Source organism: Cynara cardunculus (genome assembly GCF_001531365.2).
Source record: "Cynara cardunculus var. scolymus isolate 2C chromosome LG 17, CcrdV1, whole genome shotgun sequence".
Classification (NCBI taxonomy): Eukaryota; Viridiplantae; Streptophyta; class Magnoliopsida; order Asterales; family Asteraceae; genus Cynara; species Cynara cardunculus.
The window spans coordinates 29,075,534-29,096,160 of record NC_037544.1 but is presented as its reverse complement, the minus strand read 5'-3'; the positions used below and the strand labels follow the sequence as shown (position 1 = coordinate 29,096,160).

The following is a 20,627-nucleotide window of genomic DNA, read 5'->3' as shown; positions in this document are numbered from 1 at the left end:
TATAGACTTGGGATAACGTGAGAACAACCTGCTTTTGTGAGATTTCTGAGACCATTTTTTTATACTTGAAACTTATCACCTTCATAGTGTTTTTGCTGTGAAGATTTGATTTTTTTTTTATCTTCACAACGTTTTGCTATAAAGTTTCAAGTGTAAAAAAAACAGTCTCACAGGTCTTACGAAACAGTCTGGTCTAATGTAAACCCAATCCTATATATATATATATAAAATGTGTATAAATATGTTTAAAATATTACACATACAAAATATTCCAGCAAGACAGTATGCCCACAACTAGACATGATTTCTAGCCGGGTTGTAGGCCCGATTTCATTTTCATTTAATTTGCTGTTCAAAAAGAAAAGTTTATTCTATTTTGAGTGATCAAGTCTTTAAACTATTTTTTGAATTAAAAAACCATTATAATTTTCTTTTTGGAATGATTAAGACCTTGTCAGTAAAAAATAATTAAACTTGCTCATTTTGAATTAAGACAGAGGGAATAAAGTAATATGTAGATCTTACGTCTGTCTAAAGAGACCGAGAAACTAATCCAAGATGACGTTCCCAACATAATATATATATATATATATATATATATATAGAGAGAGAGAGAGAGAGAGAGAGTTGGGTTCATATGAGACCAGTCTGTTTTCGTGAGACCACTTTTTTACATTTGAAACTCCATGGCAAAATGTTGTGAAGGTAAAAAGAAAAGTCGAACCTTTACAACAAAACCACTGTGAAGGTTACCTTCACAACATTTTGCTATAAGATTTCAAGTGTAAAAAATGGTCTCACGGATTTCACGAAAGCAGATTTTACTCACATAATCCTAATTCTCTCTCTCTACACACACATTACATATGATATCGACAACAATTCTCAAACATAATAGATGCTACACTTTTATTTCCTAGAAAGGTACAATACCTCACAAAGCCTTTGAAACTTGGAGGAACAATAAGGAAACACATCAAGGAAATCCTAATCTTACTACAAAAACAACTAAAAACATTTACATCGACAAACAAACATATCGGCCCACGTGAAAAACAGATGGACCCTTTGTTTTGAATTCTTAACAATAACATTGTACACTTGTGATTTCAAGTTTACTATTATATCATGTTTTCGTCTTAAACTTTCTCTGTGCTTTCAAGTCAATAACGATCACCGTAATGTTATCTTTGCTTCCCTTTTGTAGAGCATGGTTCGAGAGGCTTTCTGTGGCCGCTTGGGCCGCAAGATCAATCCCTTCCTCTCTTTCTTGTGGAAGACTGCTTACGCCATTCCTTTTATGCCAAACAAGTATTCTTTTTCATGCTATTTCCCACACTTCCTCATTGCTCATCATGTCTCATAAACCGTCACGCGCAAGAATCAAACATTCGACCACCTTGGCTCGAGAAATGAGCATCACTTGATATGGGATGATCCAAGGTTTCAAATACCTCTTAATAGTTCCATTAAGAGGCAACATCTGAATCGTTAAGAGGTGAATCTTGTTTGGCAAAAAAAAGTCTGTTTCTTAATGGTTCTAAAACCCCCTGAATGATTTTGTATCCTGGATCTCCCTTAACCATTAAGAGCCTTGATTTCATTGTACACAATTACCAAACAATTATATTTCATTTTGCACTACATCATGATAGCCTCTTAATTATTCTGACCTCTTAATCATTCTGCACCAAACCATTCAGTAATTGTAAAACAGCCCCTAATTGGCCATATTAAGTAATACCCAGATGTTATTTTTATCCAATGGGCATAACTATATTGGTTACAACTTAGAAATAGGCTTACAATGGGCATGATGATGATATGAGTGCATAGCAAAGACGTACCGATAGATATTGACATTGCAAGAACGCTAAAAAGTCGATGCTCGTTCCATTGGTGCATATTTTCTGGGTATGGCTATTTTAATGAAAAAGAACATATTAAACAATAGGAGATCAAGAAAAATAATAATGGTAATGTTGTATAGGTTATTATAGAAAAGGAACCAAGATCTTTATTAATTTTCTTGAAGTCAAGTCTCAAGAGGGCTAACAAGGCTTAAAAAGTTGGGGGTTGAATACAAGCACAACTATTTCACCTTTTAATTTTTTTTTTTAATTATAGAGAGTAATCGATACATATGAATTTACAGACGTTGCGAAATAAGAAAATGAGATAATCCTAATCCAAACAATCTTACTTTAGAACTTAGAATCTCTGAAGAACTTAAGTAGAGAAGACACAAAGGTTTATTGTACATAATACACTTAGAGAGAAGATAAGAGAAGGTAGAAAGAACATATCAACAGTAGTGAGAAAGAGAGTCTTATCAGATGTGAAGTTCTTAAAAGAAGTCCCCCTATATATATATATATATATGTCATGGATATATATATGTGTGTGTATCTATATTATATGAATGTACGAACATCGTCATTAAACTTTGAAAACTCGAATTTGGTCTCTTACTATTATCATTTCAAAAAGGTTTTGGTCCCTCATCTTAATGACCAGTAATTTTTTTTGTTTAGTTCAATAAAATTAAGGGTATTTTAATCATTTCAAATAATTTTCTGTTTACCGACTAGTAATTTAGGATCTTATTGTAAAAACAGTATCATTTTAATTTTGCAATTTATTTTTAAAATCTAGCCAAGTTATTGTATAGGAAATTTAGTATTTTAAGATTACTTAAAAAAACAACTTACCGACTTTATTCATTTAGTTTTTTCATTCCATTGGTAATTATATCCATCGCTAATCTTGTATGTCGGTAATTATATCCGTCGGTAAGTTTGGCCGTCGATATCCGTTTAATTAGTCGGTAATCCATCAGAGTGGTCGCTGTCAGTAATTCATCGATGATTCCTTTTCCCATGGCTTTTCCATCGACGGATCCGACATTTAGCGACGAATTAGCCATCAGTGAAGGTCCCTTGTTTTGTAGCGAACTAGTCAAGCATTTTGTATAAAATCTTAATACTTTTCACTCCTACATCTCAAGTGATGTTTAGTTCATGCTAGAAGAATAAAAAATAAAAATAAAGATTGCAATAAAACATTTCAAAGATTTCACTTGAATAAAAAGACGTAGTGCCCACTACAGAAGGCACTGAATTACAATACTGAAAAAATAAAAATTACGAGAAAGTAAATGTTATTGAAAATTAAAACTAAGATTCGTCATTACTAGAACTACTGGACCGATGCTCTCTTTAACCAAAAGGCTAAGCTTTCCACTTGAAAATAAAAACATGCATACTAACTCTAAAGTTTAGCAACCAAAGGGCCTTTGGCCTAACGGTATCATAATCTCCGGCCTCCTAAGAGGTCAGAGGTTCAAACCTCACCAAAAGTGAGGAATGTGTGTAAGTTTATTTGTTGCATTCGTCGTATATAAATATTATATACTTCAAAAAAAGAAAACTCTAAAGTTTAGCATCAATATATATACAAGAGGCAAAATGGTGGGAAAACAGAAATAGGAAAACGTTGAAACCACTTTTACCACCTCCAAAAGAAGCTTTCACCAAAAGGCATGACAATAACCCTTTTGTCTGTTAGATCTTGGACTATTTTGTTTGCCTCCGGCCAAAATTAAGCTTAGAATGTCCCAAAACAACTTTTCTATTCTCCTGCCACCTTTTTAGCTTCCAAAACCGCATTTTTCACATAGTTGACTTTCAACTTTTTGGAGTGGGAAGTGGGGATGATTTCTTGAGAATGCAACATAAAATCACATCAAATGGTTCCAAAATTACTATAGTGGGCACTTTCTACTTAGAAATAAAGACCAGACCAAAAATGGTGTTTAAGAAGCAAAGTGACCGAATTTGACAAAAGAATATTAAAATAAAAGACATGTAATAACTCTAAAAACTAGAGTTATCAATAACCTACTTACTTTCTCTTGTCTTTTATGCTTTCTTAAGTTTACCTGCTTTCTAGTAATTAATTTCTCTTGTACGAGAACTCTTTTGGTTGACACAATCTTTCAAGTATTTAAGTATTCACGGTTTCCTTTTGGTTACTTTTGTTTACTTTCAGTTTTTATTTGGCTTTCTTTAGGAGCAAGCATCGAGCTCGTGGCATCATGATCGATTCTCAATCCATTTGTGGCTCGTTATTTGTATCTAAATAGTTGTAATTTCTGTTTACCAAGTGTTTAATGCAAGTATTTGTGATTTGAAATGAAACTTTCCGTACAAGTTATTTACTCGTACAAAACCCCACATGATTGTTCTTTATTTCTTTACTTTTCTATCATTACATTATTTCATTTACATTGTTGAGCAATTTACTTTTAGTCCTTCATATTCCTGCAGTATTTAGTTACTTGGACTCAAGTTTCCTCTCATTTTTAAAATATGCAATTTATTTTCAGTACTTTCCATTTCCGTTATATATGTTTCAGTTCTTACATCTTTCACAAGAAGAATTTGAACGATGATGGGCTAATTGTCTTAGCTTATCTTACCAATGTGAAATTAGAAAGGTGTCTTAAATATAACATCTTTGATCTAACTATTCATTCAAGCTATTAATGTTTCACTGAAGATTGCGTATAATTAATTGACAACTAGCTATATGTATGAAAATGTGTTAGCTTTCAGAGCTACGATAAATGTGAAAACCCTTTTTCATATGAGAAGGTTGTAAATAACTTTAGTACCTGATAAATGCTATACTTTTACAGTGTAGGATGGAAATATTGTGTCACACTAGGATAAACGACGTGTAACATAAATGATGTCATATTGATAGCAGTGGGCCTACATGAACTCTTGGGAGGCTATCTGACTTGGTAGTTAGATGACCGTATCAGTACAATAGTGTCATTCTACGGTACTATCAGGCCTTCGAGTCCTGCTTTAAATCTCTATCAGATCATTTGCTTTTGTCTAAAACAAACTTTTATACCATTTGATTCTTCTTTTATGACTATATTTTGCTTTTGTCTAAACAAACTTTTATACATATCAACCATTTAAGTCTATAAGTGGAGGCAGAAGGTGATTATGCAGAAGCGTAGGGAACTAGCATCAAATAATGGAGAAGTTGTGGACCATCTCCTTGCTACTAAACCTAGAGTTTCTATTCTAATATTAGATTTCATGCTTGCATTGGAGTAAAGTGGGATACAAATACAAGTGATGATGCAATGGCCCTTCCAGAATTGAATGTGTAAATTAAATACAGAAGAAAGAATGTAGAGGTACGCACAAGATCACCAACAAGAAGAGATGTTTCTGTTTAATGTAGAACTAGGGTAATCGAATAAGAACCGAGGACGAGTTGTGCTCTTTTTTTGTGCACGGCCGCACAGGGCGGTGGTCCGGTGGTCGTCGAAGGGATGACACAGAGAGGACGACCTGCGGTTTTATTTGGTTCCTATGCGTCGGAAACCCGCACCGTGGTGTGGATATAGAACCGGTGGGCGGTGGCACTGTCGTCGGTTGCTCACCTGCGATTCGCCAGAGGATCGATAGAGAGAAGCGCTAGGGTTTGATCGATTGCAAAATGAGGGGGAGGGTGAGATATTTATAGCCGGGGGAGGGTGAGATATTTATAGCCGGGTCAAGAGAAAAGGGCCTTGGGAGGGTCGGCGTAATTTTAATGGGAGGTTTGGGGGTTGGCAAGCCCAGCCCCTGAGGTCTTAATGATTTCAATTTAGGCCCCACATTAATAGAAATTGTGAAGCGTAAAGGGGTTTTGAAATATAAATTATGTGAAGAGTAAATTATAGAGTTAAACTAACTCTGTTAAAATATATATTCTGTTACATAAGGGGTATTTTTATCAATTAGTTAAAAAGAGGACAAATGTCCACCCATACTTAAAAATTGTAAGCATCTCCATCTTCAGCAACCAGTTCTATTTCCTGCTTTTTATGTTTATGCAGAACTCCGTCTTAAACGCAGAGCATATGTCAAACCCTGTTCGATGGTCAAAAGACACATCTACCATCAAGATCTCCGTCAATGGCCACCACTGTTTGCATTCTTAATACAGATGAATGTTTGGTTTTCATCACCTCCTTATGGTTTTCCCTTTCTTCAAATCCGAGTAGATGCAAAATAACTTTTTTGTTTGTGTATTTGTAGGAAAAAAGAAAAGAATATATTGGGAAGAGGGTTTTGTTTGTAAGGTGAGGAAAAAGGTGGAGAAATGGCTTTTCTCTTTCTTAAATCCTGAACATGGTTGTTATTAAGAAAGTTAGGTTAAAGGATCGGATCTGCAATAAAAATGAAACCATAACCACAAATCTATAATTTACTCTTATATAAATGTTACAAGACATTTGAACAACTCAATTTAATATTCGCGGTTTGAAAAATATCAACACAAACCAAAGTGCAATCCAACTCAACCCGTACATGTTGGTCGAGTTGGTTGGGGTTGACTGAGTTGGTCAGATTGATACTTTATTACATAAAAAACATTCTCCTAACCTTATATATGTTGTTTTATATACTCATAAATCATTTTTCATCATCATTTGATACAACTTATTCATACTTCTTAAATCTTAAATATATGACATTCAACTACTTCTCAATTTGCACATATATGTTCATATTTACTGAATATATATAAGGAGTTTTATAGAGATGAAGAAGGAGATGAAAATATACGTATATGAAAATGTACATAATGATATAATTGTCTAATGTACATATTAATAGAGTTTTAACAATCATATTAAATCCAAAAATAAAAGGATATCAAGTTCATCGGTTTGAGTTGGATTCAAATGAACGTATCCCGATTCCAACCTAATATTTATGGTTTGAATACTTTACAACGCATTTAGCCATCAGATTGCTTCGGGTTAGATTATATTGCCTCAAGTTGGGTTGGATTGACCGAGTTGATCGGGTTTGAGCACACGTATTACAAATTATACAAAATTTATAGAGTAAATTAAGATTTTCATTTCTCTGGTTTATTACTAATTTCGATTTTCATCCATGTGGTTTAAAAATTGTGATTTTCGTCCCTATAATTTGTAACGTATTTTTATTCCCGTTCCTAGACTAATTTCTACCTTTAAGTATAAGAGACCAAAATAGTAAAGAATTATATAAGGACCAAAACAACAATAAATTGTAATTCATAAAAACGAAAATAACAACGAATTTACAAACTATAGGCATGAAAATCGTAAATTTTAAACTATAAGGACGAAAATCATAACTTTTAGCAAATCACAAGAACGAAAAATGTAATTTACTCAATCTTATATTATAAAACATTTGAGATACTTATAGATGATGATATACTTCTTTTAGCATGAGTGTTGTTTTAGATTTTAAAAATAATTGAGGATATATTATAAAACCAAATATTCAATAGAGCTGATTGACAGTTAAAATAAATTTATATGGTTTGTAACATCTACATGTTGCCTCTTAAAGTGCATCCCCTACCATTTAAACTAGTGTTTGACAACGCGTGTTACGATGACCATTTTTTTTTTAAATTATTGAAGTTAGCTAAATGAGTCGATGATCACATTTATATATTAAATTAATAAGGATCAATATTACCTTTGATATATGAGTCTACCTTATCATTATTGGTTGTTATATATATATATATATATATATATATATATATATATATATATATATATATATATATATATATATATATATATAGGGGCTTAATCAAATGAGAACTGAGTTGTTTGTGGTAACTGTGAGAACCAATCTCAACCACACATCTTAATAATCAATGGTTAAAATTGAAAAGAATCTTAATTAATGTGATTCCAAAATTAGATTAATGACATTTAATGAGATAATAAAAAAGGGCAAAATGGTCAATTTTTTTTAAGTTATTGAGCCGGATTGAGCGCGCGCTGAGAAGTCGGTAATATTCTTTATATAAAAATTTCAAATCGAATCCAAAATATATTGAAGATTCTTATTGATTTAGAGAACGATTCCCCTAAACCCTAGAGGTGATCGAAAGTTGAAAACTATACATAATCGATGGATGCCAACGAAAGATTAGGTAAAATCGCTTGATGTTCTACATTTCAACATCAAGAAATCCCTTAACATTGTTTCTGTAATGTGGAATGGTACAGGAAGAAGAAGCGATAGGATCAAGGCTAAATCGATGTTTGAATTCTCCAACAATGAAAGCGACCCAATAGACTTAGACGATGATAGCACAGAAGACGAAGTTGAAGAACAAGTATCCCTGATACCACAGAAGGCGAAGTTGAAGAAACAGGTAGCCTGTTATTACATTCCCTAAAACTGTTGATGTTGGTAACATCAATTTTATGTTATCTTGTTGGTTTTGTTTTGTTTTAAACAAGGTGGAAACTAGGGTATTTTGTTTTTTTGGATAAGAATTTACAACATTTTTGATAATCATATTGTGATACATTGTGATTACATTTAGGATTGATCATAATCTTGTCTGGTCAAAGTTCTGTGTTGTTGTGTTTTTCAACAGTACCCTTGAATCTTTGATCAGATAACTAATAAGCATAAACTAATGTGATACATTGTGATAAATATAGGATTTGATGTTCATTAGCCTCACTTTCAAGTAGATTACCCTGATTCTCAGTTTTTGTGTCAGAGCTGACAGAAGGGGAGTTATGATGTGTCTAGATGTGATAATTCCGTAAGACTTGGTATTAACTCTTATTCCAACTTAACGAATAATAAGCAATGGATGGTAAGTAGTGTCCTTTCACTAATAAGCATGATATACTTGATATTCAATTTAATAAAGTGTCCTTAACATGACTTAACAACCACAATAACTATATATTATATGTGAAGTTATTGATGTTCTATTGAAGAATCATCAATTAACAATATAACAATAAGACAACATCGGTTAACCACTAACATCCCTTTACTGTTATTCAATTAAATAATCATCGATCAGCCTTAACATGATATTAACCTTGTGCCCATGATCAAAATCATTAAATACAAGAGATGAGAGTTTGCAGACATAAGAAGGCATAATAGAGCAGAAAAGAGGAAATAAGGAGAATTCAATGGTTAAGTTGGATCAAATTAAGGTAGGCAATGAAGTTAGTATTGACACATTTAATGCATCGATATCTGTGTACACCAATTATCGTTAACAGCAAATATGGATCATGCAGTAAGAGGTGAGATAACAAAGCACTACTTGTAGAAACAAGTAACAGGGGATATTCAGTGATATTACATCCAACCTCGCCAAAGGAGAGGCGTGTGTGTGAGTTTCATCTGCCGTATATAAACATTATATTCTTCATAAAATTTGTGGAGGAACTCAGAATAGTCCACATACATTGGCTGAGCGGAGTATTGTATAATCTAAATTATATATAGTCAAGTATGATTGTGCAATGAGCATGATTTAGCCTATTATACAATCTAAAAAATATAGTCAAGTATGATTGTGCAATGAGCATGATTTAGCTTTTTATGCTTTTAAACTATGTTGTTACAAAAAATATAGTCAAGCATGATTGTGCAATGAAGCAAGAGTCAACAGTCTCCTAAAATTTCCAACAGTTTCCTTTGTTTGCTTACTGCTTTCCTTACGTCTTCTATTGTGATACATTGTGATTACATTTAGGATTGATCATAATCTTGTCTGGTCAAAGTTCTGTTTTGTTGTGTTTTTCAACAGTACCCTTGAATCTTAAATGGCCCAATTTGAAACTAATGTTCCATATGACCAACACTTTGCCAATGAATCTAATGTTCAATTTTATTGATTTTTCAGTCAAAAGAAATTCAAAGAGGAAGCGGGATAGTGTTAAAAATGGAGCAAGAAAAGGAGATGGAACAGGTAAAGTGATGTCAATATATTATTAAATTTGTAAATATGTCTGCATGATGTCAATATATGATCCTTTTCTAGATAAGATGATGTGCTTTTACCTATTTTTTCGTAGTTGACGCAAAAGTATGTGGATCCGGTAGCAATTGTTGAAATCAATCTTTTTTATTTTAGTCATCAAACCCACAAGCATTTTGAATATGTTGTGATATTAAGGATTCATGGTATCAATTGCTAATGTAGATAATGAAGCTAATATCCAATTATTGTTATCTTTCAGATGGAAAAAAGTCAAAGAGGAAGAGGGATACTAGTAAGAAGGTAGCAAATGATCGAGATGCTGTTAAGAAGGTAGCAAATGAGAAGACGAAACGTGCAAACGAAGGAAGAAATTTTAAAGACAAGAAGGTGACAAAGGCGAATCCTGACTCGCACATGGATTCGAACAAAAAAAAAACAACGATGTGACGAGCGGCAACAAACAATGTACGTAACTAAGAGTGCTCACCCATTTCCAATTTAAGATTACAAAAGTGCACATCATTTCCAATTTAAGATTGAAAATCAAGTTGGCCATTAAACCATCATATGCTCTAGCTAATTAAGTTTATCCAAAAAAGGTGACTAATGTCAATATGTGACAAACTATTCAAATATTGTCCCTGTATAAGCCAGATGAGTGAAAACAAATGAGGGGATCTTTACTGTGGCTGTCATAGAATATTTTTGATAGTTTTATTGAACTCACATGTACATGTATATCTGCACAAGGACCTGTCACTCTCGTATGATATTCTTGTATATCGGCCAATTTAGTATACACCAAGTTGTCGATTCATCTGCTCTTATGATACAGCTACTACATGAAAAATACTCATTATGTTCCAATATAGATACAATGTTTGACTCAACACATAGTTTAATGGAAAGGTTTGACTATTAGTCCAACATCTAAATTACCCACTGATTGTGATAAAGTACGGGAATGATTGGACCAAAATCAGTTATATCAATAATTACGGACTGTGAAACAGGTAATCGTTGATTGACGCATCCCAAAAAGAACATTGTTTTGTGTATATTTCATGTTGTATTAACATATAGTTGCAATATAGAAGGACATAGATTAGTCATAGCTATCTTGTCCAAAGCATTTCTTTTAGTCCCAATCTTGTTTTATAGTTGTGATTATCTTGTTCTTACGTGATATTATAGCAACCTAGGAAATCAACTTGTACATTATTCTCCCTTAAGTTCAGGAAGCATCATGTCGTGGTTGTAAATTATTGATTCATATATCATTGTGTTACCAATATGCATGACTTGACTAGAGAAACCAGAAACGTGATTAATTTATTTATAATTAGCATAATCAAATACTTCTTAGCACCACATAGTTGCTTCCCTACTATATATGAATAACTTGTGGGTCCCTTAATATAGCGTTGGATGATACTGATTACTGACTTTAGTGATTTAATATGACCCCTATATGAATAGCTTGATTTTCCCTTTATATAGCGTTGGACGATACTAATTATTGGTTTCATTGATTTTATACGTTATGACTATGTACACAACTTATTTTTATATCAATTGAATTGCTATTTGAGTGCATATCGCCATGTGTGGGCTGTCAGACTAGTTAAACGGTAATATTGAATCACCAAATTTACCTCTTTTGCTTTAAACAATCCTTTTTCTTGATTAGCCATGCATATCCAAGTTTAATTGATCTTGTAGCTGCTAGGTTAAACTATCATTTGTTGCATGATTAATTCATGTTAACAGGAATCAATCTTTCTTGTGTTTTGCGTAAAATGAAATATATATATATATATATATATATATATATAGACTGCACATTCAAGTCTTTTTTGCTCACACCCTGATGCATTAATAGTCATCATTATTTGTTATAACTTCACTATTAATTAAATAATTTTGCAGGTAAACCCACTGTCGTTACAACACCGTCTGGAGTAAAAGTTATTCTACCAACTTCTCCGAAACAATCATTATCAAAGGCATCCATGAAAGATAAGGAACTTAAGCCCCGCAGGAAGATTCATGATTCATCATCTACACCCAAAGAAAGGCGTGCAAACTCACCTACCCCTGATGTTGAAGAGGATAATCCAATGACAACAAGGAACAGATCGAAGAATGTATCAAAACAAGCATCTGGAAAAGGTCAGAAGTTGAAAGCAACTACGGTTGGTGGGAGCCAACACAAAAAAGAGAAACTTGCTAGAAAGGTGGTTGGTAAAAGCCTTAAAAAGAAGAAGTCAGGTAGTCTGCAAACAATCAGGGTCCGGACCACACCTAGGCCATTGTGTATGGCTATTCAGTCTCTGAATGATGATCAAAAGAAAGTGGTTGAAGAAATGGGTTTTGGAGGTATATTAAAGATGCGGACATATTACATTCCTGCCAAGTTAGCATTCTACTTAGTGGACAAGCTAGATACATGTGCGATGGAGCTTCGATTGGGCTAAGGGACCATAAAGTTAACTACAAAGCTGGTGCACGATATGCTGGGGACTCCTCTTGGAGGAGTAGATATATATTTGACGGACCCAGCTCCACGATACAAAAATATAAAGACTAGTTGGAGATCACAATTCCCAGGACAAAGAGTTCGGATATCCGATGTGATGAAAAAAGTTGAAGAGTCGGATGATGCATATTTTATGTTCAAGATTAACTTTTTAATGTTGTTTCTTTCAACAATGGCAGAATGCAATTCGTGTGGTCATTGCAACCCAGGGGTTCTTACGTACATAACAGAGGACACTGACATAGGAAAGATAGATTGGAGCAAATATGCCTTTGATTGCCTAAGAACCAGCAAAGACACGTTGAATAGTGAAAAGAACACTTAGACGTTCTATTCAGGGCCAATAACGTTCTTGACGGTACGTATCGTTTTACTTTGCAACTTTTTCTGTTATATAATTGATATAGTATACTAACCACTTTTTTCATTTATTGTCCAAAGCTTTTGTATGCAGATTTGACAGTATGTAAGAAGTTTGAAGTTGAAAGAAGGTGGCCAGCCATCACTGTTTGGACCTTCGACAGAGGGAGTATTTGGAACTAAAAGATGGTGGGTTTGGAACCTGGCCACTTATTGCTGATGTTGGAACTGAGAAAGACAGATCTCCCGATGATTTTGTTGAACGAATCGCGACTAAGAAAGTTTCCTCAAAGACTAAGTTGGAGGTATTTATAAAATTGATTTAATCTTATGTATATTAATCAACATAACAGTAGTTTGGACACATTAAACTGTTTGCATGGATCCCATTTCCAAATATATGTTTTCATGTGTTTGCATAGATACATCCCATTTCCAATGATTGTGGTAGGTACCACATTAAACCACAACTTTTTGGGAATGAGAATGTACATATGAAACCAAAACAGTAAGATGTACCACATGTTACCACAGACATAGGTATCACATGTGTTTGCATTTCCAAACTGTTTGCACAGAAACATTAATCATTGTGGTATCCATGAATGATTTAGGTACCACACGAAACCATAACCTTTGGGAAATGAGAATGTACCTATGCAAACAACATAGTAATATGTACCACATGTTAACATAGTTATAGGTACCACATGTGTTTGCATAGATACATTCCCATTTCCAAACTGCTTGCAGACACATTAATCACTGTGATATCCATGAATGTTTTAGGTACCACATGTTTCCACAACCTTTGGGGAATGAGAATGTACCTATGAAACCAACACAGTAATATGTACCACATGATACCAAATAGTTGGACATGTTATGCTACATTATGGTTTGCATTCTACTAATTACATACTGATGTATTATTTGTTTAAAATAACACATACATGAATACAAGGTTTGTATAAGGTCAAAGATGGATTCGATCTTAGCATAGAAGCAAAGCACTGAGATGTTGACAGACAATGCCATATCAGATTTCCCTTTGGATAGAGACTTGAGGATAATGAGCAGGGAGCTGCAAAGTATGTTCGGACAAAAAGATACTTTTACAGGAGATGTTGTGAACAATGAAACTCAAATTCAATTGTTTCAAACGCCAAAGAGAACTGCGAATGGGTCAAAGAAAAGGATGGAGAAGGAATCTAGAGATTTGGAAAAAAAGCCCCATTCAACTGCTGGAATGCAGATTGTACCAAGTGCATCCCTTGTCGATTCACCGATCTGGAACAGTCCACGAACTCATATGGAACTAGATAATTCGTTCATTTCATATGCCATGAAAATGCAAAACAAGAACACTGAAATACCAAAGGTTGATTTAGGTATTTCACCTGATAAGACTGTCCAGAATCCGCAACCCCTTTCATACATCCCTTCCTTCAAAAAATCGTTGTTCTCACCAAACGCACAAGTGGAATCAATATGTGATGCACCTAAATCATCAAGAAGGGATGCGAACTTAGGGGAATCACTAAGATCTCCATATGTTAAACGATGCGTGGAGATCGATAAAGTAGAGACAAGGTATGAGAAGAAAATATGCAATTGGATAAATGCATCAACAGAACCAACTTGGTAAGTACCATTACCTTTTAATATATTATGTTTAATACATATACCAGATAAAGTATTGTATTAACTTACTACTTTTGAATATATGATGCAGTGAATCTATATTTGAGACCAAATCAGGAGCCGTTGCGTTGAGAGGGACGATAGAATCCCTATGTGCACGAACACAGATATATAGTAATGTCTTTGATAGTTGGGCAGCATTACTAAACTACGAAGAGCATTTCAGGAACAAATCATCACCGAGAAGGCTTTTTATGCACAGCGCAATTCTTGTAAGTATGCTTATATAAATAACGTAAATTATTTATACAAACTTGTAAATTTTCTAACAACAAAATTGTTGAACCAGTCGACAGCAATGCTTGATTCAAAAATAAAGGAGGATGTGAAGCTGGATATGTTTGTTGACAATCTATTGGCAGCTGTTGGAGGTGATGCAAACATGGTTACCTTCAAATCAATTGACTTGGTGAGTTAATATGTAGTAACCACATTTATTATCTTCTTTTTAGATATTACATTTAACACACAACTACCAATTGCATTTATTCTTTCCAATCGTTAGAGACATGCATTACTTTGTGGTGGCGTTCAATTTCAAACGTCCTTCCATATTGGTTATAGATAACTTTCAGCAAGATCTTGAAGCACCCAACCAATATGAGGAAATACCGGATCTTTTGGTGAGGAACTTCAAACAAACTATATTTTTAATTCATTCATTTTATGTTTATTTATACAATGATTTGAGTGTCATATTTATCGTTTTCTTGCAGCATTTTTTGATGATACAACATCTCAAGAAGGTAGGTCATCAATTGTATGAAGATTTTGTTGGGATAGATCCGGTGAAGATAGCATTGAAATGGTCTACAAAACAGAATTCTCATGATTGTGGTGTATTCTTGATGCGTCATATGGAGTGTTACATGGGGGAGCTGCCTTACCGTTGGAAATCAGGACTAGATGTGGAAGGAGCAAACCAAGTCAAACAACTCCAATTATTGAGAAGGAAATACACTGCTAAACTATTGCTTTCAGAGATCAACATTAGACGACCATTTGTGATAGCAGATTGTGAAAATTTACCGCACTGGATTTGAAGGAGAGAACGCGTTTGCTTAAATGCGCAGAATCTAACAGGGAAGCGAGGCTCGCAAGTATTTAAGAACTGATTTGGAATAGTATTTCATATAGTATACAGTAAATGGTAGTTACTTTTTGTAACTTGTTTGGAACAGATTCTCTAACTGATATGTTAAACGTCTGGTATTTAACTTATATTAAATGGATATTTCAAATTTTTTTGTTAAATACATAAATTGTTCTGCGTATTTCATATGTTGTCTAATTTCATTAAGTTGTTTAATGGTTGGTATCACATATTGCAATATATGTATGGACTATGTATCATAATTACGAATCATGAAGTAATTACTAAAATTGATATCACACATGTAAGTACTGGGTGCTTATGTATTATATGTATCACATCGTATCACATTGTCTCACAGTACTTCATACAGTAAACCATAAATACAAATCATGAATTAAATAGTGAAAAACTATTATCAAGGTAATTTATATTATGTATCATATTGTTCTACATTGAATCATAACTATTAACCATGAATCATGCATCATGTAAATAGTCAAGAATTGCTAAACCAACTTAACCAGTTATATTTTATATCTATATAACTTAACACAGTACATAAACATATATAATTCCATTAAAAAACGATAACAACTACAAATTCAATTCAATCGATATCATAAAAAAAAACTGATAAGTGTATTTATATAAAAAGAAATGAATCGGAAACATAAAAAACAGAATAGTCCTACTTTGTCTTATTTGGACAGTTACGTATATCATGATTAGAGATCATATTGCATCCCCTACACATCCTCTTAGGTCTGCTACTCTTCACTGCTGCCTTCTCAGCTGCACCAATCAATCTTTTCGACGTACCACAACCTTTGTTTTTATACCGATAGCAGGATGTATCTCAATGTTATCAGGTCTTGTAAAACCAAGAATTTGTTCTATTCCACGCTCTTTACGTTTCATCGAAGGTTCATATGTGCGATCTTTGGCTACATCATCTCTCATTTCTTTGAGTGTAGCCACAAATGATTCTAGTTTTTCTTTGTCATCTCTTAATATATCCAACACATCATTGACGATTTCATATGTATCGTTAATTATTCTCCGTTGATCCTCCCCTACGTCGCATATTCTTTGACGGCTGTTTTGAAGTTCAATAGGTATAAGGTCACGTCTCCATCTTCTCAAAATGTATTCTTTAGGTATAGATTCAACACCGGTGTTTAGCAAAACTTTGAACACGTCTGCATAAATAACCATGACGACCGACGTGGTTGCAATTACAAACAACGGTAGACTCCTTCAAGTTACGAACAACCTGTGCATAATATAAATGTCTAACATCAAATATCACAATCAAAATGTTGTTCAAAGAAAAACAATAATATATAAAAACCAATAATAAATGACTTTCTATACGATCATACCTTATACTCTGCTATTTTCTCATCTCTTTTGTCTAAATGTTCAATTAAATATGTTTCAACTTCCTCATTTAAATTGACACTCTTAATTGAACATGTCCAGGCAGTCCTGTGTATCTCGGTTTGCACCTTAAAAAATACAGAACACGTGTAAATCTCACAGGCGTGCCTCTCCAGCTGGCTATAGGTCAACCATTTAGGTAAGGTAGTCCTCGTGTGATAATCAAGACGACGTTGCTCCTGACGTTGTTTCTCCAACGCAAATTCAAACCCCAACATAAACTGAAAAAGATTGTTTCCACTTTTTGAAAAAGAGTTAAAGAATGAGTTCGCACTTTGCGACCTGGATGTTGTCTTAATGAGGCAACACATTGGAAGCTCTTTAAAATACGCGGGTATCCACTGGGATCTTAGAGCGAACATATCTTTCAACCATGGATGATCTTGAAGGGAGAACTCCTCGATAAGAACCATCCATCTACTCTCAAACTCATCARGTGATATGTGAATGTTCCATACGAGCTTGAAAAATTGTTTCTTAAAAGTGGTATTATTAAGAATATCGTAACTAAGCTGCAAGTAAATTAATTATGTAAGAAATAAAGAATAAACAGAATTAATTACGTAACTAAACTGCAAGTAAAGGTTTTTCGGTTTCTTTATAACCTTGTTCGGAACTTTATTCACGATGTGCCAAATACAAAGACTGTGCCTTGAATCTGGAAAGACTGATGCAATGGCTTGCTTCATCGCAGGACATTGGTCGGTAAGAATCATCATAGGGGGTTTTGAATGTGCTTTCCGAAATGCTTGGAGTAGCCACTTGTAATTTGAAACATGCTCATGTCTAACCAAAACCGATCCAACAACGACATTGCAGTTATAATTGTCAACCGCAGTGAAGGGCACAAAAACCATGGAATGTCTGAAACAATAAACATTTCATTAAATGTAGTTTATAAATAAGGCCATCTTCTTTTAAAGCAAAATATATGAACCTGTTTGTTCGGAATGTAGCATCAAAAGATATTACATCTCCAAACTCAGAATAATTGAATCGAGCTACTTCAACCCAGAAGATAGTATGCAACTTGCTACCAACACAATTGTACTCGAAAAAGAAATTATGATCAGCATCCCTCTTTTTTGTCATCAAATCAACCAACACCTTTGCATCACCACGACCGAAAAAATTGTCACAGTCCCTCTTATAATTTTGATAATCGACAACCGTTGGACCACCGTATTCGTACCCTCCTCTTAGAGACGTATGCAACTTATGCGCCCGTGTGGCACCCATATTTGAGATTCCAGCGTCATGAACAAATCGCTGATCTGAAAATTTCATTTGACGTCCTTTTCTGGTTAAATCCATATCCTTGTGTCTCAAAAGTGAATGGTTGTGATCCTCTTCAAAACCGTAACACTCATATGTTGTTGTTCCTTTCATCAATCGGAACTTCACACTTGCTATACACCCGGTCCTTTTAATATTGGAGTTCCGCACTTCTCTTTGATGTTTACGGCATACCATCGAATCAAACGACTTTTTCAATGGCAAACCAAACCTACTACATACGAAGTATTTATTCTGTATTACACCATCAGGATTAATCTTTTGGGTTGATCGTCGTACCTCAAATCCAGCCGTCTCAGCATATTTTTGGTATATCGATTCTGCTACATCCAATGACAGATACACAGATCCTATAATGGGTTTGATAACTTCTTCGACTACAGGAGTATACCAATTAGTACCACCTGGTGATATTGATAAGCCCTGTTCTGCTTGATCAATAACTGTAAACATGAATTCAAACATATACATGGACCATTTATTAATGTACCACAAGTTTGCACAACAATATACTGTCTTTATATACACAGTACCACAATAAGATACACATATAATTGTAGATATTAAAGATTTCCAGAATCAAAACAAGAAGATAAAACCAATACAGAGTAGACAGTAAGAAGTATTCTGAAAACATGAATTTAAACATATACAAGGACCATTTAATAATGTATCACAAGTTTGCACAACAATATACTGTCTTTATATACACAGTACCACAACCATGCCTAAATCATTGATACATACAGAGGCATTACAGGTTCTAATACAACAAAATATATCTAAAATTAATAGACATAAAAAAGCAGATATTAAAGAATTCAAGAATCACACCAAGAAGATATTAAAGAATTCAAGAATCACACCAAGAATATAAGTAAAGTGAACGAGGTGATGATAACTAATTTGGATAACACACTGTGATACAAATCATGTTGAGCACATTATATTGTAGAATTAACGTAGTTTTCAACAGCTGTATGAAACAAAAACCTGGATTTTCATCATTCTGAATCTCATTGTTCGATGTGTAGCCTGTTGTATCATCAATTACATGAGTTTCAATATCATCTACCAAATCGATTTCTTCACAGTTTTTTTGGACATCTTTAAATGGAGAAAGTCCAACATCAAATTCTTCATTAGCCTCCCAGGTCACAACCTCCATAACATCTACATTTTCTTCATGATAATTGACATATACACTATCTTCATCAGAATTGACTTGAATTGAAGAATCAATAGAATTTTTACCATTGTTCTTCATGACGTTATCTATCTCCAGGATGAATTTTTTGCAGAAAAACCTTATTGATTTCACATTCTTAAATATTATGGATACAATCTTCAACAAATATGTGTGATTTCATGTGATTCATCAAAATCATGAACATGTTTACACAAACAGATTATTTTTTTTTGAAATTATTTCACTAAATAATATTAATATTTTATTTTAGGAATGTAAATCAATATTAATTATTTTATTTGAAACAGTTGCATTTTAAAAATTAAAATTTAATTTTAAATTAGGAATTGACTAACATACCCTTTTAATTTGATTTTAATTGTATAATTAATATATTAAAATGATTGGTTGAGATTGGTTCTYACAGTTACCACAAACAACTCAGTTCTCCCTTGAATAGACTCCTATATATATAATTAATAAGTCTCATATATCAATCTTTTATTATATCAAACCTTATAATTGGTTCAAAATCATAAAAGAATATGTGAAAATATTGATTATAATCATAAGGTGTATTAGATCAATTCTCAAACCTTGGATTAGATCTACAATCTGACAATCTAAACATTCATAAACGCCACCAAACTTCTCAATAATTACAAAATTGACACCGTACAACTTTAGACCATTAAATCATTAGCTTATAAAGTTGATCAATGAATATAAATTGGTCTTACAGGTCTCACGAAAAACCCTTGATCTCACGCGAATCCAACCCTATATATATATATATATATATATATACTTGGGATCATGTGAGACCAATGATTTTTCGTGAGACTCGTAAGACCAATTCTCAACCCTTGGATTAGATTTACAATCGTCAGATCTGAACATTCATAAACGCCACGAGACATCTCAATAATTATAAAATTGCCACCTTGTAACTTTAGACCATTAAATCATTAGTTTATAAAGTTGATCAATGAATATAAATTGGTCTTATGGGTTTCACGAAAAACCTTTGGTCTCACGTGAACCCAACCCTATATATATATATACATATATATATATATATATATAGATACATGTATATATATATGTATATACATGTATATATATACATATATATACATGTATATATATACATGTATATATATAGATAT

At 33.4% G+C, this 20,627-nt stretch overlaps 1 protein-coding gene across 1 annotated transcript; it reads right to left on the bottom strand.

Annotated features, from left to right (window-relative positions):
* Nucleotides 1-16,334: 16,334 nt before the first annotated feature.
* On the bottom strand, nt 16,335-19,536 carry LOC112499956 (protein FAR1-RELATED SEQUENCE 5-like). Its single transcript, XM_025103218.1, has 6 exons — nt 19,263-19,536; nt 17,911-18,712; nt 17,579-17,837; nt 16,916-17,485; nt 16,706-16,806; nt 16,335-16,629 (listed from the first exon to the last, which is right to left on the bottom strand). Exons 1-6 carry the CDS (start codon nt 19,534-19,536, stop codon nt 16,335-16,337), a joined length of 2,301 nt encoding a protein of 766 aa, XP_024958986.1.
* Between the last annotated feature and the right edge of the window lie 1,091 nt (nt 19,537-20,627).